Source organism: Tripterygium wilfordii, chromosome 20 (assembly GCF_013401445.1).
Source record: "Tripterygium wilfordii isolate XIE 37 chromosome 20, ASM1340144v1, whole genome shotgun sequence".
NCBI classification, from domain to species: domain Eukaryota; kingdom Viridiplantae; phylum Streptophyta; class Magnoliopsida; order Celastrales; family Celastraceae; genus Tripterygium; species Tripterygium wilfordii.
Window position 1 is genome coordinate 3827927 of NC_052251.1, and position 26568 is coordinate 3854494.

General features: G+C 35.0%; 1 protein-coding gene and 1 long non-coding RNA gene across 3 annotated transcripts; both read right to left on the reverse strand.

Annotated features, from left to right (window-relative positions):
* Positions 1-2202: 2202 nt before the first annotated feature.
* Positions 2203-4239, reverse strand: LOC119986778 (cytochrome P450 86A22-like). Its single transcript, XM_038831461.1, has one exon. The coding sequence runs from the start codon at positions 4067-4069 to the stop codon at positions 2456-2458; it is 1614 nt and encodes a 537-aa protein (XP_038687389.1). The 5' UTR covers positions 4070-4239; the 3' UTR covers positions 2203-2455.
* A 15457-nt stretch (positions 4240-19696) lies between these two features.
* LOC119987113 lies at positions 19697-23260 on the reverse strand. Of its 2 annotated transcripts, XR_005465372.1 has the most exons (3): positions 21904-23260; positions 20138-20441; positions 19697-20029 (listed from the first exon to the last, which is right to left on the reverse strand). It is a non-coding gene; the product is annotated as an uncharacterized LOC119987113 (long non-coding RNA). The 2 variants fall into 2 exon arrangements; XR_005465371.1 differs by having other exon boundaries at positions 20138-23260.
* Between the last annotated feature and the right edge of the window lie 3308 nt (positions 23261-26568).

The following is a 26568-nucleotide window of genomic DNA, read 5'->3' on the forward strand; positions in this document are numbered from 1 at the left end:
TATTAATAACGGGCTTTAATAACAACCCTTTAATTTTTCTTGTGAGAGTTCCACAACTTTACCGGTCTCACTACACATGCATAATTTTAGTGTACATAATGGTTGATAATCAAGTGGCATTCCACCTAGACAAATCCACATGGCAAATTTAAAATTCAAAATCAAATCCCTAAAAATCACTCTCATCTCTCTTGATATTCCAATTCTCTCTCTCATCTCTCTCTCCCTTTCCTCTCTCTCATGCACATTCTCTCTCCCTCTCACGGACAACTACGGATCTCCGCCGTTCTGCCACCAATTCGACCGCCACTGCAGTCAAAAGAAGTGTCCGGCCCCCAAGAGCAAAGCCCAGCCACCACTTGCCTTCAACAAAAGCCCCAACCCACTGATTCCGATGTCGGTTCGGTAAACCGACACCACCAATGGACTCCCCTAGTTCAGGAGCACCTAACTCAGCCCTTCATCGATTGAAACGGACATGGCAAATAAAGACTCATTGATGACTCGATTTTGATGGGTATTAGAGATTTCGATTTGGGTTTTATTTGGATTTTCATGGGTATTTGAGATGTCGATTGGGGTTTTGTTTGGGTTTTCATGGGTATTTGAGATGAAACTATTGGTATGGTTTGAAATTTATTTTAGATGAAATTTTATGGGATTTTATGCTATGCGTTCATATTACATTTTGATTGTAATTAGTTATGTTGTCAATGTAATAACCCACTGATGAGTAAATTTGACATTGTTAGCTTATTTAATTTGGTAGGAGCTTATTACAATATCTATGTAAATGTTACGCTACCTATGTAATAAGACACTAATGATTAAACTTGGCATTGGTGGCTTAGTAAGTTTGGAAGGGACTTATTACAGTTTGAATATGATTAATTACATTGTCAATGTAATAAGTCATTAGTGAGTAAACTTGGCAATGTTGGCTTATTAGTTTGGTAGGGGTTTATTACAATTTATATGTAAATGTTACGCTATCAATGTAATAAAACTCTTGCGATTAAAAAACTTGGCATTGGTGGCTTAGTAAGCTTGACAGTGACTTATTACACTGTCAATGTAATAAGCCAATGGTGAACCAAATTCTTTCCAAATCAAAAGAATATTGTTTCTTTATTAAACAATAAAAAAGACAACCAAACATACTACAAGAACACCACAAAAAAATTGCGAACCCTAACTTGGCTGAACCATAATTTCTTCCACTGCCATTGCTATGGAATTTGATGCAGAATGGCCAAAAAATAGAACAAGGTCTACCAAACAAGAACAATACTCTATACGGAGCTCACAAAATAGAAAGAAGAAAGAGAAGAACATGAGAGAAGAAAGAGAGAGAGCAGAAAGAGAGAAAAAAGAGAGGAAAAGAGAGAAAAAAGATAGTGATGAAAGAGATTTTAAAGAGACAAAAAGAAAATCATGAGGCTAAAGAGGCGGGAAGAGGTTGAGAAAAGTGGGTATGATTTTAATTTTAATTTTTCAATTTCCTTATTTCAGTGTAGGTGGCATGTCACCTAGATTATGGACAATTATGTACACTAAAATTATGAACACGTATGATTTGATAACTTTAAAAGTTAAAAGTAAACCCTTCTAATAACTATATAATGTGTATTTTAATATAGAAATTATAGTTATTAATTGATAAAACGCTTATACAAGAGAACAATATTGATTGTACATAGTCATACATGATACTAGGTGATAGATGATTTCTATTCAATGAAAAATGTCTAACACAACTTAAATGATTTGTTTTTTGTCATCTTGAATATTTTTATATTTTAATTTGTGATGTGTAATTTAATGACTATCTAAATATTTACTTAATTTAATGAGTAAATAAATATTTACTTAATTTAATGATGATATAGATATGTACTTGTTTCCGGTCAATTTTCAATAAATAACCCTAAAAAACATTTTGGTGACGCTACTCCGAACCCTTGTCCACCTTTGGCCTCTCCTTATTAAATTACTCCATCATTAATCAAGCCCCTCAATTTATTTTCTGGATCCACCATTGCTTGTAGATGTAAGAATTTGGTTTATTCCTATGTGTCAGTTCAGTTTAATTCGACATTCTTTTTTTGCTTATTAGAAAAAAATGCAAAGAAACGATGAGAAGCTATGTTTATCAATTGCAATTGTAAAAAAAAAAGGCAAACAATTCGTGCAAGACATAAATCGCCTCAAATGTAGGTTCATCCTATATATAGGTTGTAACATGAGTAAGTAGTTGGGACATTAAACCACAATCTACAATGACAAACACCTCCCATGACAATCTGCAAGACTTTGTATAGAAACTATATATATAAAGAAGACAGAATTATATATTATTAGTATTAATTTGTTCCCTCCACGTAATTGCATGTGGACATGTCATGATCAATCCTCGACATATCAACAACAATTAAGTGTCATCTTGTTCACAACATTAAGTCATCCCAACTCCTTCGGCAACCACTTCAATATTGTTCTTTCTTATCCTTTCCACAATTGGCCTCAAATCCCTTGGATGCACATTCACTTTCAGACCATATTTCATGAACAATGCCAATGACATCTTCTGCTCCACACGGTGCCCCGGCACCACCGTTAGCCGGTGGCGGAGTAACACCGCCGCCACTATAGATTTCATCTGTAGGTAAGCTAAATCCTTGCCCAAACAGATCCTCGGACCGGCATTGAAAGCGACAAATTTGTAATTGACATCTTGTACCTCAATTTTTTTACCGTCTGGGGATATCCACCTATCTGGGTTGAATTCCTGGCAATCCTCTCCCCAGATTGATTTCATACGACCCATTGAATAAATTGAGTATGTGATCGAGGAGTTTGCCGGAACGAAAACTCCGGTGGGAAGAATATCGTCAGCGACAGCATGCTTAGAGTCTTGTGGGATTGAGGGGTAGAGCCTTAGGGTTTCTGTTAATGCTGCCTTCAAATATACCAAACGGTCAACTTCTTCGAACACTAGAGGTTCCTCCATCCACTTTGATGTGTCACTGCCACGTGTCTCCATCAAGACGGTACAAATTTCGATGAGGATTTTCTCCTCCACTCTTGGGCTCCGAATAACCAACCAGAAGAACCAGGTCAGCGCCACCGATGATGTGTCGCGTCCAGCTAGGATAAAATTGAGTGCCACGTGTTTCAAAAATTTGTCAGAATAACGCTCCTTTTTCTTCATGAACCTTGAAAGCAAGTCGTCGTGGGGGTTGGTTTTGACACCTGTCTGCTGACATAGCAACTCAAGCTTACGTGTATTGATGATGTCGGACAAGTACTGGTCTAAGTGTTCAAGGCTTCGGCTCATCTTGACTTCCATGCCAAGCCGAAGCCATTTCCTCAACTTCCATACAAATTCGGGCAAAATGAAGCGCTGGAGCGTGGCTTCAGTGGCTCGGTCAAAAGCCACCGCAAAGCCGTCCTCCGGTAAATCCGGGGAGAGCGTTTGCGGGTCCTTACCGAAAGTCAAGCCGCAAATATTATCGAAAGTGAGCCGAAGCATCAAGTCTTGGATATCAACCGGCTTGGCTTGGAGCTGAGCCGTTTGAAGAATCGGACAGAACCGATCCTTAATGGCGCGGCTAACCCATCGAGCCATGGCTTGGCGGAGAGTCCTGGTGGTGAATTCCAGTGCGGCAGTCTTACGCTGGAACAGCCACGTCTCACCGTCAGTGTTGAAGATTCCTTCACCGAGCAAATCATGGAACACAGATTGCCAATTAGGCCCCTTGGGGTAATTATCGAACCTGGTCTTGAGAATGTGCTCGACGTTCATGGGATCGCACGTGACAGTGGTCACGAGCCCGGAACCGCGGGACAGAAATGGAATTACACACGTAGAAGTCTGGTACGTGCCGCCGCAGGAGCGGAGATTCTCTGCAATCCAATCGTGCATGCGGTGGACATTCTGGACGAGACCAGGCAGACTACCCAATAGAGGCCAGACACGTGGACCGGTCAGTGACCGTCCGATGGATACAAACCAAATCAAATAAGCTATCAGAGCAGCTAACACCAACAACACCGTTGACACGTCCATTTGAAGAAAAGAAGAAGACCCAGATCAGATTTTGAGTGTTTGTGATGAGTGGAAGAGAAAGGGAAACAAAGGTGAATTTATACAGAGTGAATGATAGTGGAGGAAGCAAAAGCAATGAATGAATGAAGGGAAAGAGAAAGTGATCGATGTTGAAAATTTTAGTCTCTACAAAGTCTTATCTTATTAATGTGTGATTGCTTCATGGACTTAATAAGCCAGCTTATAATAAAACATTGCTCATTAATGCCTACATAGGTCGTTGGAGATTAAAGAAAAGGTAAAAATATATGTAGCTGTGGATGCCTATTTTAGCATATAGGTATATTGTCCACTTGGGGATACGGTGCTGGTTTTCTTACCCTCTCCTCACGGTTTTATCTCGAAAATATTCTTATTTTCCCATCATGTGCTCAGTCTCCATAACGAAAGAGATTATTGTTGACCATCGTTTTGGACGGCTGACCTACCGAACAAAGCTCTCAAACCTTTTCCGACCAACCAACGCTTGAATCACGTCGAAAAATGGATGAAAAATGAGCTTAAACCATGGCAGCATTGCCTCTTTCTGTCGTTGATCCGGCCAACTCCGACATCCTCTCTAGCCAATTATGGTACCATTCAACTCATCTCGACAAGGCACCTTCCCCAACCAATTTTCGAAAGAATAGTCATCAGAATTCGGAGACGCATGCACAACCTGACTGGGTAATTCTGTGAAATTTTAAAAAAAATTTCAACTTTCATCTTAGCCGTTGGTCAGATCCAACGGCTACGATTAGATACCCGTTAATTTCAATATATAGGGACATCCGAATGAGCGAATGTACGTACATTTATACAAACATACATACATATATACATACATTTATATATATATATATATATATATATATATGCTTAATTTGTGAGAAATTATATAACTGCATGTTGTGGGTAATTTAGCTACAGAATAAATAGTTGAAGGTGGATCCCTAATTAGAAAAATTTTATCGCCTGCCAACTCACTGAAATTGAACCAAACCAAAACCCATGAAGCATTAATACGAAGCTAATAACCATTAACCAACAAAACTAAATTAGGACTACAACGTTACATATATATATATATATATACACACACTATTTGCCTGCCTAAGTCGGTCCATGTAGCTCTCTCACTAGAAAGGGCAACCCAACCCTAAACAATCCCAACATTAAATGAAGAAGTGATTAGTTGAGGCTCTGTACCATTATATATAGTCATTCTCTCATACGGATTTTCATATTCATTGAAATTGACGGGTGTCTAATCTCAGTCATTGGATCTGACTAACAATTGAGATGAAAGTTGACAAAAAAAAAATTTCACATAAATCACCGCCAACATCCCGACACCAAAGATCGACGTTTGGCCATCGTTTCGGATGGCTAACCTACCGAACAAAGCTCTCAATTGCCACAAACCTTTTCCGACCAAACAATGCCTGACTCACGTCGAAAAATGGATGAAAAATGAGCTTAAACCATGGCGGCATTGCCTCTTTCCGTCATCAATCTGGCCAACTCCGACATCCTCTCGAACCAACAACGGTATCATTCAACTCATCTCGATAAGGCACATTTCCTAACCAGTTTTCAAAAGAATAGTCGTCGAAATTCGGAGACGTGTGCACAACCTAACCAGGTCATTCTTTGCAATTAAAAATAATCGATGTCCATTTTAACCGTTGGTCAGATCCAACGGTTACGTTTAGATACCTATTAATTTCAATTTATAGGGACGTCCGAATGAGAGAATTTACGTACATTTATATATATATATATATTTATTTATTTATTGAATATGCTTAATTTGTGAGAAATTATATAACTTCATGTTAACATACGCATCGTTTCACACTACTGAACGGTCTGGGTTTGTCTGGGTTTGGTGAGTGGCCGACCAGCCATTAAATATTTATATACTTCATACCTGTTTTTTACGGCACCGTTTTAATAATTCTTCTCCCACTTCTTCAAATGAAAACGATAGCATTTGTGACTTGTTTCTCAATATTTATACAATTTGTTTCTCAATGTATATGTAATATATATGTAGTTCATATATATAAATATATAAGTAGGAAGATATATAAGCGGCATATAGACTTATTATTAGCTATACAATGCAAGACAAAATGACACCCACTTCTAGACTCAAAACACATTTCAATTTTCAACCACATATTTATTGCACATGTCACACTTTTAATCTAACATATATTATTTAGCAAGAGTCAAATATATGTGTTTACTACGATAAAAAATAATTACGATAGGAATTCCAGCAACTGGTATTCTAGTTATTTCAGTTACTGAGTTGTATGTACGAGATTTTATGTGTATCATGTGGGATATGTGAAACCCGCGAATTCATTTGAATCTTCCAACTCAATAATTGGGATACTAATTACTGGAATCTTTATCATTTTCGTATAAAAATTACAAATGGTATCAAGCAACTCTTCATTATATAAATTAATTTAAATTGTCAAAAAATAATAAAAAAAAATGAATGATAGCCCTTGGAGTAATGCATGCATATAAGGCTCTAAATGGGAGGCTAGTAGGTGGGAATTAAGGAAATTAGGTTTCATAAAAGGAACATATCCTTGCATTTGGGTCTTTTCAAAGTGAATTAATTGATGGAGGAGAATTGAGGCTTGTCAACTTTATAAATATAACATTTTTTCCTAATATGAGAAAGGAAAATTTAAGGGACTAAATCATGTACTTGGGATATTGATTAATATATACTTTAAAAAGGATTACTTCCTTACCTTTCTTGTTGACTTTGTGAATTCTCACTTAATCAAAACTTTCACTAAGGGCAAGAACTTTAAAAGGAGAGAAAAAAAGAAGAGTAAGTTTTATTTTCTTCTTTCACATCCATTTATAGAGTAGTATTAAACTCTTGAGAAGTAGATCAAGTGCCAACATCAAGAAAATATATCTATGCATAGACAAGTTGGGTACTATAATTTAGAAGTTTACACATAAACTTGTGCATTTAATTACCCTCCACATATATATATATATATAGGAACTCTTTTATGAGATCTTAAAATGAGAAATTAAAATGAGGTCCTAACTTTTAATATTCACTTTTAGAGTTCAAAACTTTTTTTTTTGAAAATTTGAAAAAAATATATATTTGTATTTTAATTGGTTTTACGAATCCAGCGATATATTTGTTCAAAACGAAAATCAAATGCAACCTGAAAAGTGTATGAAATGTCTTTTGTTTTATATCCAACCACCCAAAATTATTTTGTACTTTTCACGTTGAATTTGAATTTTATTTTGAACAAAAAATATATCGTTGGATTCGTAAGACCGATCAAAATACAAATATATTTTTTCAAATAAAAAAATATATTTTGAAGCCTAAAAGTTAGGATTTCATGGGAGACTTCATATATATATATATATAGTAACCATTACCCAAATCCCATGTGAATGAAATTAATAAACGCATCAATCAAATAAACAATCTTGTACCATGCCTAACTCATGTAACGCTTCATATGTGCACATCTTATACAAGAAGGTGAATTATTTGCCGAAAATGCAAGGGGTGTAGTATAATCACGTCTTATTGAAAAAAAAAATCAAAGCGAAATTCTGTACAGAATCAATTTAGGGTTGGTCACATTACATCCACAAAACTAGTCGTTTTTGTTGTTGCTTTTCTTTTCCAGCATATATATATATAGAGGAATTATGAGATAAGAGTCTAAAGTAAGGATGTAAAGTAAGAGTTTTGAATGAGTGAGATGACAAGTGGAGTCCACTGCTTTGGTCTCACATGATTCAAATCAATGGTGTCACTTTTTAATGGTATAGATGAGTGAGATGACAAATGGGATCCACTATTTTGGGTCTCATATGTTTCAAATCAATGGTGTAAACATAAAACATTATCTTACACCCTTACATTGAACCCGAGAATTTGTGTGTGTATATATATGTTTGTGTGTGTGTGTTATATGACTTTATATCATATGTTTCAAATCAATGGTGTAAACATAAAAAAATATTTTACACCCTTACTTTGAACCCGAGAATTCATGTGTATATATATATATATAGGAATTCTCTCATGAGGTACAAAAATGAGGTCCTAACTTATAGAATTCACTTTTAAGGTTCAAAATATTTTTCAAAAATATGAAAAAAAATATATTTGTGTTTTGATCGATTTTACGAACCCAACGATATATTTTTTTGTTCGAAACAAAAATGAAATGCAATCTGAAAAGTGTATGAAATGTCTTTTGTTTTATATCCAACGATTCAAAATTATCATGTACTTTTCATGTTGAATTTGATTTTTGTTTCAAACAAAAAATATATCGTCGGGTTCGTAAGACCGATCAAAATACAAATATATTTTTTTCCAAATTTTTTTAAAAATGTTTTGATCTCTAAAATTTAGGACCTCATTTTAGGATCTCACTTTAGAATCTCACGAGAGAATTATATATATATGTCTGTGTGTGTTATATGACTTTATGTCATATAATGGTTGGTTGAAACTTAAATCCAACCAATTTAGTGGACACTAATTAGAGGTAGGCATGCTGTCTTATTCTTTCAAGATCGATAGATGAGAGAAAAAGATGGTGCAGTTGCTAACATTTGTAGACTTCCAAATAATTGGTCAATGGTACTTAAAGATAGAAAAAGAATCCACTTCTTCCTTTTTGTCTTCTTTCATGGAGCAATGAGTTTGACTACAGCTAATGCAAAAAGTCTTGTGGTATTAACACATTTAATTTACCGTTACGATAATGATCTCAATAACTGATATCCCAATTATCTTAATAATTGATATTTTAATTATCTCAATTGTAAAGTTATAAGCACAAAATTTTCATGTGCATCGTGTGAAACATTTGGAGCCCATAAATTCACTTAGATTCTATATGTTCAATACAATAACTGGGATAATTGAGATATACCAAAAATGTAAATAGAGAAATAATAAACCAAATCACTTAAGTATTTTAAGACACAAATAATTAGCAATAATGTAGAAATAATTAGAATCCTGTCAAACAAATTATCAATATATATATATATAATGGAGGATCCAAAAGGCTTCTCCTTGGTGCCACGTGGATACCTCTAAAAAAAGCCACAAAAAAACAAAAAATAACGGATAAAAGAAAAAATTAAATATATTGAATAACTTTAAGACCCACAAGCACATACAATTAATAATATACAAATAATTTTAAAATTATATTTAATAATACAACAAATAGTCATATCAATTATCACCTATTAATTGTATAAAAAACAAAAAGATAAAAGCTTAAATGAAATATATTCACAATATAGGTATAAAATAACACACAAAAACATACAAGATCACAATAAAGTTCTAAGAGATACTACAAAAACTTCATGGGAAAAATGAACAATTTCAATAAAATTCCTAACGATATGACCCTACAAATCATAGAATTAGTTGTCAAACAATAACCAAATTATATAATTCAATAAATTTTGATGATGAAAAAGATCAAGTTTAGGATGCATTCTTAGGAGATTTCATAGAGGATGATCCCAATGATCCCGTATAAGATAATCCCTTAGTGGATGATCGTACAAATGAGGAATTTAATCAAATGTGAGATACAGAGTACAACAAATTATATATTATATATGCTTATTGACATAGTATGAAAAATTGTGGTTTGCTGACATAAGAAGCAATAATAAATGAGATGTAAAAACTATGAGACAAAGGATATGCGCTATATTTTCTATAGAATTTAGAATTTATGAGATGTTTTTTAGTTATTTTACAACTTTGTTCAAAAAACCAACGCAAACAATAATTGTTAAACTCTGAGCATATTTTTTTCTTATACATCAAATTTTTAGCTCCCTCTTAGAAAATTATTTCTTAACATATTGAGAAAAATGTATTGTAGTTATTTGTTCATCTCACAATTATCTTCATTTTCTATAATTCAAGCTCTGTTGTTCATCATGGTAACAAAGTATGAAAAAATTATCAAAAATCTTCATTTTTTTAAATTAATTATGTGTGCGAGCATGCAACTAGTTATAGAAATAGATATGCTAACCAACAAAAAAGTTAGATTTTATTATATCATTTGTTCAATAAAGCCAAACTACTAAAGGAGACGACACCTCAATTAAAAAAAGACAAAAGTGGCTTAAGAGGATTTTCCATATAACCCAAACAGTGAACCTTTAAATTAGAAACACACTGCCATTCTCAGTGAAACACAAACAAAGACTAAAATTATTTCTTTATGATAACGTAATAACATAAATATAGATTCTTTACATGAACATTCTAATAGAATTTTGATCAAAAATTGGTGTAAAAGACAGAAGAAATTTGGACAGAGGTAACTCCGTCTGGACGGGCAGGGAAGTCGTTTAGACGACCTGATGTGAAACAGGAACAGGGGTAAATCCGTCCGAATGGGAGAGGTAGCCATCTGGATGGTTGATGGACATATGCAATTCTGGACGAGTTTTAATGCTATTAAGAGTCCGAGTTTTGACGAATCTCGATTTTCAAGTTGGTCTCTAGTTAGGAACGTGATTGTTGTCATATTTGTAACTAAAAAAATCTTGGGGAGGGGCTTCTAGGTAGAATTGAACTCTAAGTTTTTCTTCTACTATAAATACTAGTGGTTTATAAGTGCTTTTTGTAGAGAGAGAAACAAAGGGTTGTGTGCGGTGAGGATTGAGAGAGAGCAAAGGGGGATAACTTTGTGGTAAATCTCTCGGTTTTTCCTAGATTTCTTGGTGAGATATTTCAAGATATGGAGTGCTAAGGATATAAGCTGGAGTGGGGATATGATAATCTCTTGGGCTCTTCGGTTTCTTGAGTAGAGAGGTCACCAAGAATATGGTTGTACAAATTTTTCATAAAATGAGGTTTCTCTGGTTGTCTTTTGACAACACCCGTGTTTTTTTCTCTGGTTTTGGAGTTTTCCATGTAAATTGCTTGTGTTGTGATTATGTTGCTATTCTCAAGTTCAATTTCTCTTTTGTTCTTGATATTGTCGATGGAGGATCCTAGGGTAATTTCCCAACAACTTATATCAGAGCTTGATATCCTTGAGGCAGACATGTTAGGTGTTGAAATCGAAAAGTTTGATGGGAGATGGATCAATTTTGGCTTGTGGCAAGTTCAAGTCAAAGTTGTGAAAATTCAATCGGGGTTACAAAAGGGGCATTGGATGTAGGGAGTAAGCCGTGAATGGAAAATGTCGGGAGAGGTGCAATAAGAATGATGTGGTGCAACCAGAAAAGCACAGCAAGTTTGATGCTGTGAGACTATGGTGCTGAAAAATGTTGTACTAGTAGAGATAGTGGACAGGGTGTGCCAGAGATGGTGTGGAGGTGGAGCTCATGCATGGGTGGTAAAACTCATAAAGGAGATGTTGGTCAAATGTGATGTAGTCGTTATCAGGTAGAATTTTTTGGTGGTGAAGTTATCACCTGGAGGAGCTCTTATGGGGTAGCTAAAGTTGTCATCGGGACATGAGGTGTGGACACCTCAATCAAAAATATTCGAAGGAGCAGGTTTGGCTAAAAACTCCAAATCAATAGATGGAGATGTTGATATTGTCGTTGATGATAAGTATCTTTCCTCCATAAGAGGATGGTTATCCTTTTGGCATGTTGATTGATCTCTAGGTTGCCATGAAAGAGGATGAGTTACTACTAGCAGGTCCACAGGTTTACACCTAAGCATTGGTTTGGCGTTGATGCAAGGTGTGTGTTGGAAAAGGTATGTCGAGGATTGAGGAATTCTCAGGAAAGCCAAACATGGGGGGTTGCACCATAATTTTCAGCAGATTTTTTCGACATGAAACTGAAAAGGAAATCTTGGAATGATGAATTCTAAGTGCGTGTACTGTTGTGAATAATGATGGCTCAATTTGACGAAACGATAATGCGGAAACAAAATAGAGAAAAAGAGCAAGCACAAGTTTAACGAGGTTTGACAAATCATCTATTCCTCAGACGAAAACAATGAAAGTTCCACTAATATGAACGAAGGTTACAAAGAATTCCAAAAGAGACAAGCTCTCTATGCCAAGAATTACCCAAAATCTCACTCGGAACAATAATCAACTCTCTTACACTCTTCCCAAACAAAGCGAATCAACAAAATCCCAAAAATTGTCAAAGGGTTGCTGCAAAGAAAAGAATATGTCTAACTTTTGTTGTGTATCTAGGGTTTACAACATATAATCTATTTATACTATATGAGGAGTTCATTTTTCAACATGTACTTTTTATGGTGGAGTATGGTGATTCTTGGTGTAGAGAGTTGTGAAAGTCGATGAAGATAGCGTTATAGCGAAGGCCATGAAATTTTTTGATCAAGGTGGAGATTGTTAGGATTTTGATGAAAAATTGGTGTAAAAGACGGGAGAAATCTAGGCAAAGTTAAATTTGTTCGGACGGGCAGGAAAGTCGTCTGGACGGCCTGATGTGAAACAACAACTGAGGTAAATTCGTTCAGACATGCGGGGTAGCCGTCTAAATGGTTGACAAATAGATGTAATTCAGGACGAGTTTTGATGCTACGAAAAGTCCCAGTTTCGACAAATCTCATTTTTCAAATTGGTCTCTAGTTTGGAACGTAATTATTATCATATTTGTAACCAGAAACATCCTAGAAGGGACTCCTAGGTAGAATTGAACTCTAACTTTTTCTTCTACTATAAAAACTAGTAGTTCATGTGTTTTTTTGTAGAGAAAGAAACAAAGGGTTGTGTGCAATGAGCATTAAGAGAGATCAAAGGGGATAACTTTGCGGTAAATATCTCGAGTTTTGCCTTGGTTTCTTGGTGACAGATTTCAAGATGTAACGTGTTAGAGACATAAGATAGAGTGGGGCTTTATGACAACCTCTTGGGCTCTTGAGTATTCTTGGATTTCTTGTGTAGAGAGGTCACTGAGAATATGGTGGTATAAACTTTCCATATAGTGAAATTTCTTTGCTTGTCTTTTGACTACGCCCATAGTTTTTTTTCGACTTTGGAATTTTCCACGTAAATTGTTTGTGTTGTTATTCTCAAGTTTAATTTCTATTTTGTTCTTGATATTGTTGATGGAGAATCTTAGAGTAATTTCCTAACAAATTCAAATTAAAAGCTGATTAGACAAGGCACAAATTTAATCCAAGGTTGAATACTGCTGGTTAATGTTTGCAGAAGATACAAGCTTTAAATAAGGACTACTTCTAGGGGATTTCAAACTGATTGAAAGTTGGAATCCTCACACACTAAGGTCATGTTTGGTAGCACTTTCAAAAATAATGAAAACAAAAACAAAAAATAGAAAATAGAAAACAAAAACATAAATTTGACTACCTCTTTTGTTGCGTATTTAAAACATAAAATGAAACATAAATTTGATTTAATCTAAGATCGTCATGCGAGATGTCGTGAAGCTCTGCTCTTGATTCACAGAAAAAGTCAATCCTCCAAGCCCTGTCCGATACCCACTGGACCCCGAAGATCATCCCAAGATTGACCAGGGCCCATAGCCGGTTCCGAGCCATCCAACCCCGAAGACTGTCCCGATAACAACCTGACCCCCAAACCCACCTCGGGACACACTTGACCTCGAAGATCGTCCAAGGTTCGACCGAAGACTATCCGGGGATCGACCGAGGCCCAAAGCCAGTCCCGAACGATCCGACCCAGAAGATCTACCAGACCCCGAAGCTCGTCCCAGGATCGATCCTACCACAAAGCCCGTCCCTAGATCAACCTGACCTTGAAACCCGTCCAGAGCGATCTGACCCAGAAGATCGTCCCAAGATCTCCCCAACCCTGAAACCCATCCCGGGACTGACCCAACCTGACAGACCGATCAACCCCGTAGCCTGTCACGAGTGATCCGAACCCGAAGATTGTCTTGGCACCTACCCAACCCGAAAGACCGTCCCAGGATCGACCCAATCCTGAAGCCCGACCTAGGACCGACGGGACATCGAGTGTGTGGTGTTTTGAAAACCTTTTTTTTGTGTTTTTTAAAAATTTTGAAAACTTGTTGTAGGTTTTCATAAAAACAAGAACAAAAAATACAAACAAACACTACTTTTTATTTTTGTTTTCTATTTTTTGAAAACGAAAAACAAAAAACAGTAGTGATACCAAACAGGGCCTAAAAATCCAATTAATATAAAAAATGATATTATTCATTAAAAAAAAGTGTCCCAAATGACTTAAACCTCATAGTGCAATAAGGCAGTTCTCCTTTTATGTTGGGTTTATTTGAGGAGTTAATAGCACTTTTGGTCACTGAAAGATGACCAATGTTCCAACTCAGTCCCCCAATTTTAGATTATTTCAACTCAGTCACTGAAAGTTTCAAATTGTTTCAAATTGTTTCAAATCCATCACTCGGGTAGATTTAACCAAATCTGGGCAGTCAAACATCCTACATGGCACTTTGACCAGAGATGTCCAAAGCTGATGTGGACTTAAAATTGCTACATGAAAAAAAAAATGTAAAAATAAGGGGGATATACAGGGGACACCAAACTATAGTAGGTTTCATTACAATTTATCAAAATAAAAGTTCAGATTGTACCAAATTAGTCACTAAAAGTCCATATTTGTTCCAAAACCAAAAGAAAACATGTTAAAGGCATGGATTTTTGCAGCAGTTCATCAATCTTACATAAGGTCCAAAATGACAATGAAACCAAGACCTTTTGAAACAAAACCTATCAGATGCAATCCTACCTTATATCCAGAAGCTACTACTATATACTAACCTATTTATCAATACCAACATAGTAATAGCATGACTACTTCCTTGCATTGATCACTGACTCCTGGGTTGCATTCAATATTGCATTATACCTGGCGCTAGACGTCGCATGTTGAATTGTCGAGACTATGTTGGCATTCTTTTTGCACTTGATTTTGTCTGCTTCCCAGGAGTGATTGATCCATCAAAAGTTAACTCCATTGGCACTGGAATGCTCTCAGAAACGGCGCTATAGTCAGTGAGGTCTCGCGTTCTCGTCCTACACGCACAATCCATGAGGCAATTTCGTGATTTGAGTGGGTGAGTGATTAGGGAGAATTTTGAAGAAGCTAGGTTTAGGTTTTGTGTTTCGCGCAAGTGGTAAGGGTCGGGTAAGTGATTTTTTAGATTTTTGGGTTTACCACTAATGCCATGGTGTCACCGTTAGTTTGGTCAGTAAAACCGTCATGTCACATCATCACATTTAACGGATACTTAACGGTCAAAATGCCATGTAGAATGTTTGACTGCCCAGATTTGATTAAATATGACTAAGTGATGGATTTAAAACAATCTAAAACTTCCGATGACTGAGTTGAAATAATCTGAAATTGAGGGACTGAGTTGAAACATTGATCATCTTCCAATGGCCAAAAGTGCTATTAACTCTCAATTTGAGAGTACTATGTATCTTAGCCTTTCGAGGTGAGGTGAGATGAGGTACAAAAATGAGATGAGATAAGGTCAATTGAGCGGATAAAAAGTGTTTGGCAAGTCAATAAAAAAATTGTGGTTACATTGTATATTATTAAATACGATAGCACTTATCATCCATAAAATTACCATCCATAATCATCCATAAACATGTGGCATGCCACATATGAAAGCTAACATGGCTAATTCAACAAATTCAAAAATATTTGATAAAAAATCAGGCTCTCTCACAGATATCAAATAAATCGAAACATTTTATCTCACATGAATTGAAAATTAATGATATTTTATCTCTCAAAATTAATGTTAGATTTCGAACAAAATTATATATTCTGAATCAGCATGTAAAACTACAGCAATAAAGTGGTTCCATCAGCTTCCAAAAAACTCAGTTTCATCTTGGAAGAAGTTGGCACAGATCTTTGTGGCAAGGTTCATAGCAAACAGTAGAGATCTGACAACTTTGGATACTTTGTTTGCCTTGCACCTGAGGAAGGGAGAATCTCTCAGAGCCTACGCATCTAGGTACTCAAATACTTATGCAGATATTGAAGATTGTGATGAGAAGACTGTCATGACTACCTTCCGATTGGGGCTGCCACGGGATCATAAATTATGGGAGAGCTTGACTATGGTACCACCAAGGAATATGAGTGCAGTACAAGATAGGATAAAGCAGTATGTCAAGCTTGAGGAAGATAAGCAGGGGGTCATCAATTAGCCTACCCTTAGGGGTGTGAATCGGTCGGTTTGGTCGGTTATTTTACATTGGGACACCCGGGCCGAAATTTCGGTTTTTTTAGATATAGAAAACCGATAACTAACGATCACGCTTAACTTGACATGAAAACCACCCAACGGTTTTCGGTTATTATGGTCGGTTTTTCGGTTTTTTAGTTATTGGTCAAATATTTGGGCTTGATACACTAACTTAGTATACTAGCTAAATATGTGAAAAATTAAATAGTCATTTGGCCCTTGCCCATAAGGCATATGTTGCACATCCAATATCCATAATTCAAAGAAGTAAAGAAAGATTGAAAGACTAAAGTAAAAAACGAATTTAAGGTCTAAGGACCACACTTGGGCCATTGATTCAAAATTCAATGGTCCAAATTACAATTATCATTATAATATATTTAAGTCATTAGTAATAAGAAATTATTAAGAATAAAAGATTATAATTTTATAAGTAAACTTGTAAATTTGTACATTTGTAAAACTTTAACTTACTTAACTATATTATATATTTAATATTTATAAATATATAATTTCGGTCGGTTCGGTCGGTTCGGTCGGTTTGTCTTGATAAATAAAAAACCGACCGAATTTTCGGTTTTTTTAACCAAACATAACCGATCAATTCGGTTTTCACTTACATGTATTATATGAACCGCCCAATCGGTCGGTTCGGTCGGGCGGTTCGGCTTTTTCGGTTAATTTTCACAGCCCTACCTACCCTCAGGAAGGAGTCCAGAGAAATGATAACATAAAACCTGACAAAAGCGGACAAGGAAAGGAGTCATCCAAGGCGCCAAAACTTGATTCATATGAAGCTGGCAAAAATGTCCATGGAACTTGAAATATCTCCAACCTGAGGAAATTCTAAGTGTAATGCCTACTATGGCAATGCCTATGGGTTACGTATTTTCAATAAAATAATATGTTTTTCTTCATATGATCATGTTAATCTTTCTTTGATTGTCAAAGAGGTTTCAATTTACTAATTAAAGATATTTATAAAGGAAAAAGACTAAGTGGGTCTTAACTCTTGGTCAAATGGACTAATTTGTACTACTAATTAAAAAGACTAGTGTAAAAAGTCGAATAGGCTGAATCCTACTACTAGTTAAAGAGACTAGTACAAAAAGTCGAAGAGACTAAGTTCTACTAGTTAAAGAGACTAGTACAAAATGTCGAAGAGGCTAAGTTCTGCTACTAGTTAAACAGACTAGTACGAAATATCAAAGAGGCTAAATCCTACAAATACTGTATGAAAACAGAAAGACTACTTGCTGATAAACATGAAAAGCCTTTGAATTTATCCTAAAATTATTTAGGTAAATAAAATGCTGGGGGTATTTGTGGAGTAAATTATTACCTCCATATATATGTCAGTACGGTTATAGAATATTGGCAGCTCCCGGACAAAAGAGCTTTATCCAAAAGCAGTTCATCCGACAATTCAAACAGTTCCAAAACATATGTAACTGGAGGTCACCAGAGGCAGTTAAATTGTCTTAGGAACCGGCATAACTGCATCAACTGACAAACCCCCAAAGCCTATAAATACATATCGTTCCCACATTTATAAGGGGATATTGGACACTCTACTCTAATAAAAGATCAGACTCTGTGGACATAGGCAAATTGTTGAACCACGTAAATTTTGGGTCTTCAGTTTCTTAAAGCTTTCTACTTTATACGTATTTTATACTTCGGTGCAAATCTAGCATCGACAGTTATATTGTACCACATTGTTTCAAAAGAACAACCAATCACAATCAAAAGCCAATATTAAGAGAAGAGCCAATAAAAAAGAACAAACTATATACACTTGACGAAGTTAAAGCTCAAGGGAAACCCTACTAACAGAGTGTTGCAAAGCCCTTCCTCATTCACTATTCACTATAGGTTTGACATAGAATGTCCACAGATTATTCCATACTCTAATGGCAGTCAAAATCATCATCACTCGAAATGAACAAAAGAACGATACTTCCAACATACATAATCAATAAATAAATTAAATTGACTTCAGCTTTCAGAAACACAACAACAAATGTACGAGAGAGACTAAATAAGGTGTTGTTTAGGTTCCTACTACATGTTCCCTTGTTCGACAGACTGGGACAAACTCATGAGAGCTGGAGCTGAAATCTCTCATACATAATCTAGATCTGAGCCCACCGATGACGAGGGAGTGACTTTTCTTGCTACCTTCCTTTGTTCGCCAGACTGTGACAGATTCAAGAGAAGGGCTGGAACTGAACTCTCTCATAAATAGCCCAGATCTGAGCCCACCATACCATATCTACTCAAATACAGTTGTCATGAGCCAAACAATGGAGAAATCAACAATGGTGTTTCTGCAACGAAGAGAGGGTGGGGAGAGAGAGAGAGAGAAACGACGGGTAGAAGGAGTGATGGAGAGGATAGAGATAGGAGGGAGAGGGTAGAGAGCATAAAGAGATAGATTGGAGAGAGATACAATTCTAATAAAATTGAAACTTTTAAAATTGACATGTTGGAGAGTTGATGTGACTTGCCACATCAGTTATGGATAATTGTGTATATTTATTTTATGAAAGATAAAATTTTTAGTATTAAATATCATTCATTGTTAATTGTAATTAATTATTATCGTTAATACAAATAATAGCGTGACTCAGCTAGTCTAAACTATAAACTAAGGGCTAGTTTGGTAGAGCATTTATAAAGTAACAGATATGCCAGCAGAAATGGCGGTAACAGAAATGCTGGACAATTTTAGTAGCAGATATGCTGCTTGAATGCTGGTTAGGTGTTTGGTTGAATTTTTACTGTTAACATTTGTGTTGTGTAGCATATTTAAAAAATTACCTGCTAGGGTAGCATACATTTTAGTTGTATACCCTGTATCCAAACATACAAATTAATTCATAAAATTAATATAATGAATTTAAATTAATTAAAGATAATAATAAATTATAAATTAATTAATTAGTTAAAATTTTAATAACAGTTAATTAATTAATTAATTAGTTAATTATTTAATTTATTTAATAACAATTAATTAATTTATTAATTGATTTTTCGATGACATAACAGTGTAGAGTAGTGAGGATATAATCAAAATAAAGTAAAGACATGGGGACAATATCGACTTTTGTTACTGAAATGCTAGTGAGTGAAATTGTTCCAAAAAGTAACATCTCAAAACTAGTAAAAAATGTTGCATAAAATAGTCTCCGATTATGTGTCGAGAAAAGCTTATTTGGTTGGAAGTAGCATTTATACTACAAAGTAGTATAAATGCGACTAAAAAACCTCTACCAAACGAGACCTAAATAATTCCACTCCGATCATATTTTGTTAGGTCACCATCTCAATATCTTCACTAAAGTTTGACGGCTCCCAAACTTCAATCTCATTGGCACTGCCTTTGTTATTTACAATGATGACCAATTCGTGATGCATGCCCCAAATTAATCTGCATCCTCCCTTACGTACATTCACATAAAATTGGGCTAAACCGTACACGCCACTACAGTCTTCACTTGACTGGGAATAGGAGATGAGTACATCATCAATAGAATCAACCATTTTTTTTCCAATACAAATATACTTTGTGGAGATGAATATGCATCGTTGAATTCTTCCCGAGTACCGGAAATTTCCAGATCATTACAAAATACTTCAAGGTGATATCTCTCCACTTTATAGGGTTCAAGATATCCCCATTGATTTCGATAGCTGCATAGACCAAGTAATATTTCCTTACATGAAATGAAAATCGTAGTTAATAGTAAACAAACCATTGTTGGAAGTTTTTTATATTGACACGCCCAATAAAATGCTAACCTGATGGTGGGTGACGAAAATTACTATACTCATTTCCAAGAACCTCATGAAATACCCACGAATCATGAGCAAAACCTGCATCTTGATAATTTTAACTCCAGTTATCCTTCACTTTCACAGATGTTGAAATGAGGACACCTCCAAACATACGTAGGCAGAAACTAGAAGAACTTCTCCACGTGCTCAAGATGGCTAGAATATATTTAATGAGCATTCGGAAGGTACGAGCCTGAGCTGCACATTCTGTTTCAAAGATGCTTGTTCTGCCGTGCTGCTTTTCTTCTGAGTGCTCTTAGAAGTAGTTCTGCAACTCAAATTAATTATCAATCATTCTCTTATTGAAATAGGAAACATAAGTACCTTCCTTCGTAAAACTACAATTTAAAATATAAAAATTAAATCCTAACTTAAAAACAATAAAACTCCTCCTCTTCCGCAGCATTGTCCATCATTAAAAGAGCACAAGATATAAAGACATATGCTTGTTGAAGAAGATCCAGCAGGTAATTCTTAACACTTTCACATCTTGTGGATAATTTGGAGGTAAAGCAAATTCATGTTTCTCTTAAAATAACCTGGTTTAGAGAATTATACTCAAACAAAAGAGGGGAGATTCACTAATTTTAATAACCAAAATACATTCTGTTCACAAACAAGCTCCCTAAAATATAGCCGACTTTTTGGAAGAACAAAATCTCAATTATTTTCAAGGCTACGAGAATATAATTGAGAACACCCTGCTAATATAGCACGACATATTAGATCAATTTAGATTCAGGAAAATCTAGAAACAAAGTTTGATTAAATCAAGAAACATGATTGCCAGAATATTCATACTCTTTTACACTATCTTTTTTTGAATTTGAAAGAGGCAATTTATGAAAGGCGCGCCAAGGGGGTGCAACCCTTGCACAGAGGAAATAAAAGAAATTACACACATAAGGCTTCCAGGCAGTTGCTAATTCTCTAACTCTTAAGAATTAAGATTTGGGATCAAGAACTTTCGAAGAGCCCATTATTTTGCTCTTCAACTACCAGGGAAGCAAAGTATATGTAAAACTAGAAAGATAGAGATATAGCTACTCTGGCGAAACGTTATCATATCATGTAGCCATCAACGAAACAACTATGAATCATAATGGTCATCCCCAATGTTACTGTAAGATGTAGGTCTAGTAGAAAGGATAGTTACTAGCAAAAAGAAAAAAAAAAAAAAAAAGAGAATGTGATTAATAGATAACACATTGAGGTATAAAAATGAAACTAAGTAAAGTTATTTCGTCCCTAGAACGAAAAAGTTTCAATAACATGGCAAGTCCAGTGCAACTGTGCAAGGCAAGTCACTAATACAATTACTAAACCTGGGGCATGGATATGGAGAGTATGATAAATACTCTGAGAATTATGTCAAATCAAGTGAAAAAAAGAGCTAAGTTCATAGATGGACAGGCTGCAAATTGTGGTCGTAAATTACATCAAGCATTCTCTACATCAACCTCACTAATGTAGATCAAATGTAATCCACAATAGCATGATACATCTGATTTCCAGAACAAAAAAGAAAAGAAAAGAATAGGAAGTGAATTCATAGGAAAAGAAGTAAAATGTAGTAGTAAATTAAGCATTAAGTATACAAACAACATTGTACAAACTTGCATATCAACTTAGAAAGTTTTTATGACTATGATTAATGATTTAATATATCATAGGATAGGATATCCACTAACACGGCTTACTGCACGTATAGCTGAGAATCATTTACCAACCATTTTCCAAAGAAGTTGCTCTGCCATTGTTTTGAAGCTAACATTGTATTATTGTATTATAAGAGCACCTGCATAGTGGCATGCAACCATCGTCCTCCATTTGTCTGAAAAATTCATATGCTTCACTGCAGAACCCTTCCTTGCAAAGACCCTTAATCATTACTGCACATGCCTGAGCATTAGGCGGAAAACTTTGATAGAAAGGCTAGAGAAATACCTTCCTTGAAACATTAAGGGTATGTTTGATGTACTCGTTTTCCATGCATTTTCTATTTAAATAGAAAACAGTCCCAAAAACATGTTTGGTTGCCTATTTAAGAAAACACGGAAAAAAAATACTTGAAAACAGAAAATGAAATTACTTGAAAATGAAAATTATAAGAGCAACTCTCTGGCATGCAACCATCGTCTTTGATTTTCTGAACAGCTCATATGGTTCGCGGAAAAGCCCTTCCTTGCAAAGTCCTATAATTATCACTGAGTATGCACATGAATTAGGCCGTAAACCTTTGATAAAAGGTTAGAAAATACCTTCCTTGCAACATTAAGCTTCCTAATTCTGCTTCTTTATACCACTATCTTGCATTGTCTTGAATAGTGCAGTTGCCACATTCACACATTTAAACAAGCTATCAAGCAAAGCTGAGTAAGGAACCACATCAGGACACTGGCCAAGTGCAAACATCTCCTTATAAAGATCTTGGGCACGCCCAATTCTCTATTGTATGTAATGACATAAGCACATAATCCTCTTAAGTCATTTCATCAAAAAAGTTTGAATCCCTCATTACCTTTTTACTCTTACAATATCTAATAATTAGTATGTTATAGGCAAACACATCAATTGTTGGATATTGTAAGAGTAAAAAGGTTGTGTTTACAAGGGTATTGAGGGTTATGATATTGGGTGATAGACCGAGTTCAAAGATTTTACCTAAAACAGAGAAACCATAATCCACACATGTAAGCGACAGAAACAATTAATCAATATATTCAAACTATGAACATCATGTCAGATCCCAGGAGCTCCATATCTTTGGAAAGAGAAACTACAGTATTCCATTCTCACAATTGCACTCAATAGCTGACTAAACTCGACTATGGAAGGACGGGGATGAATATAAACCATTTGATTATACAAGGCAACAGCATCATCTCTAGTATTTAATTCAAGACATCGATTCTTTATAGCGGATTTGGGGGTGGAAGCTTGAAAAGAGGGAGAGAAAAATTTCATACAATTACCCGTTTCTCCAAGACAAAGAGCATGCTAACAAGAAACCATGGCGGCTTGACTGTCGTTTGTTTTTCTCTGATTCAAGCTTGCCATCGCATTCGTCTCTGTGCCCTATCTCAATTTCTCTAGTATACCTTTATCTTCTTTCATCCTGTTCTATTTGGGCTTTGGGTTAGTCACAAGTCAAGCTAGGCAGTGTTTGGGCTTTTTGGCTGTGGGTTTTGTTTGGGCTTTGCGGGTTGCGGTTGGGCTTTGGGGCCTTCTCTGCCTTTCTGGTTCGGAAAACTTTAGTCGCACCCTCAATATTTACTAAACAAACCTCTTGTTAAGTGCACCCTGAAAATTTTAAATTTTTATAAATACACTAAAATTACATAAAATCTTACATTTTACAAATGCACCCCAAACATAAAACAAAACAAAAAAATAGAGGATAGAGGGGATATGAGTTAGAACTGGGATTTCCACAACAACCATTTCTCCTTGCCCATTCAATAACCATTTCTTTACTATCAAACACCTCAGGCATCATGAACTAGCAAGATTTGTTCTATGAGTAAATGAAAGTAAACCTCTGCCTCACCATTTTATTGTTGAGTACAATGCATAGTAACTCCTAAGTTCTACATCACACACAGAGCACATGACAATATGACATTGCTAAACATTATCATCGAAGCTTTTTCCAAACCAACAAAACACTCAACAAGTGACGATATCCTTGCAATGATTCTCAAAATCCATAGCTCAAATGAAATTTTCAATAGTAGTGGAACAAAAAAAATGCATTTTCCCTCTTAGTTCTCAAGGAAAACAATTCCAATAGATTAGTACGAGCATTATTTATCAATGTGATTGAGATTCAGTGCCCCACACAGACTTTTGTCGATAACTCCAAAGTGAAATTGAACACAAACTTCAGTGCCCAACACAGATTCAGTACCCATTGAGTGCCTTTTAATAGTTAGAAGTAAAATTGAACTAACAAAAAACCTATAACAAGAAGGAGAAGATGCGGGTCACGTATTCTTGCTGCTCGCGAAACCGGCACTTAAGGTAGGACTCGAGAATGTCCATGACGGTGACGAAACGCTTCATCTCATCAAGGCGGTGGCTAAGCTCGACTTCCCGGGCCCTCGCAGGCTCGAGCCGAGTTTCAGTCCCGTAGATCCTCTACCATAGACGCATTGTCATTTAGGAACCGGTGGCTCTGTGATGGGCTCCTCCGCTTGTCAGGTGACAATGAACGATGGTTACCTCCTATGCACTCTGTTCTTTGAAGAGGTTGGGGTTGGGTGTTATAAGCCAAGATTTAAAAAATCCCAAAGTCAATGTAAGTCAGGGTGTGTTTAGTAAACATAGGGGAGTGACTAAAGTTTTCCCTCTGGTTTTTGATTTTCTTTTGTTGGTGATTCCATTTATGTTTGTAATGTATTTTTTTTGCGCTTTGACATTAAAAAACATTAAATTTTGAATTTGTTGTTGTGTAATATAAAAATAATTTTATTTTTATTAGCGTTCAGCCAGCGCGTTGCACATGTTTTATTGCAACTATAAACAAAGGTAAATATACTTGGGATAATTCCAAGCCGGTATTAACTTAGAGACTTTTGAATATCTAAGTTCACCAAAAAAACTTATGGACACTTAAGTACTCTGTACTCATAGAATGATCATTTTTACCGCCTATCATTATTTCTCTCACGAATCTCTTTTTTCTTCTTCTTCCCTTTCTTCTTTGTCTCTTTCTTCTCTCTCTAGATATGTGTATATAAATAAAACCATACAGGTATACATATGTAGTTATTTGTCATTTTCTATAGTTACATCGTTTAAACTTGGACTTGTGACCATAGATGGGCGTTCCAATGACTGGATGGACACTGAAGGGTTAGAGTTCTCTCTACTCTCCACCCTAGATCCTGATGAATGCTCTGTTTGGTGAAGCGCCCGCTTCACCAAACAACCCTATACCGTTGGACGTGGACCCGACCTGTTTTAAGTATTTTTTATTTTTCATGTGGGACCCATGTGGATCCCACATGCTTAAGGTTAAATTTTGTATTTTTTATTTAAAAATTGTGGGACCACCTGCTTTAAAGATCTAAATAATATTTATATAAATTAAATCATTAATAAACTACAAAATATACTATTATTGTATTTAATTTTTAATAAATGTTGTATTAAATTAATAACACTAATGAATTATTATTTCTTATAATAATTTATGTTTATCCATTTATAATTATATTAAACTATATTTATTCATTAATATATTTATATAATATATATTATATTACAATTTAAATATTAAATTAAAGTAATTATAATTTTTACTTAATAAATTATACTTATAAATTAATGATAATGCAAATAAATATACTTTACATAATCTAACCGCTAGCAATAGTTAACAGCTTCACCAAACACCTCACAACTTATTTTAAAGCTTTAAGCTCAGCATTTTTTTCACAGCTTAATAGTTAGTATTGAAAATCAATACAACCGCTCTCCCAAACATACACGAAAATAAAAGAGTACGAAGGCAGTACATTGATCGTTAAAGTACGTGTGGGAAATCTCGTGCAATTTCATTTGTATTTGATTGAATTTTAATTTATTGTGTATTTTATGACTCGTTGAGGTCATATTGTGTGGATGATGATTGTTGCAGGCTTTACATAACGGCAAGGATGTCTTCTTCTTGTTATTTTTAATTTTCCCTTCTAAGCGTCACTCTCCCGTCAAAGAATTTATTAATTTTTTTAACTTGTTAGAAGACAGTGCACCAAAGAGACAAGCAATCTAGAATACGCTACCAAAGATATTATAATGTTACACTTCAAAACAGTAACATTATAAATTTGTCACTCCATGTGTGTATAATATTAATATTTTACATTTTTATTGATATTGTGTGATACAGGTAAATATAGGGGATTTAATTAAGAACAACAAAATTTAGAGAAAGAAAGCAAGTCAAAATATTTGATTGTATAATGTTGTTGTTTCAAAATATTTGATTGTAGAATATTACAGCAACATCATAACAATACCATTGTCATATTTTCTATTGAAGTAAATGACTTTAAAAAACATAATGTTATCGTGTGATACAAGTTGTTCTAATTTTACTATTTCAAAACAGTACAATAGGTAAATGTTAGTCTAAAAATTCATGCATCTCTATCTCGCGAGTCTATACGTGAGTAAATAGTAGGCCCACTTTTTATTTTCACTTACCAAAAAAATTGTCACGCACGTGTCCCCCTAATATATATATATATCTTCTATATTAAGCACAAGTGGACCAAAAATATTGGATCAATTAATTTTCTAAAGTTTCAATTTAGATTAATAAAATTATCAAAAAAATTAGATTAATAAGAATACCAAATATTCTAAAATTATTAAGTCAATTAATT

Excerpts from the sequence above, each read along its gene's own strand:
- LOC119986778 (XM_038831461.1), bottom strand. The coding sequence starts at position 4,069 with ATGGACGTGTCAACGGTGTTGTTGGTGTTAGCTGCTCTGATAGCTTAT.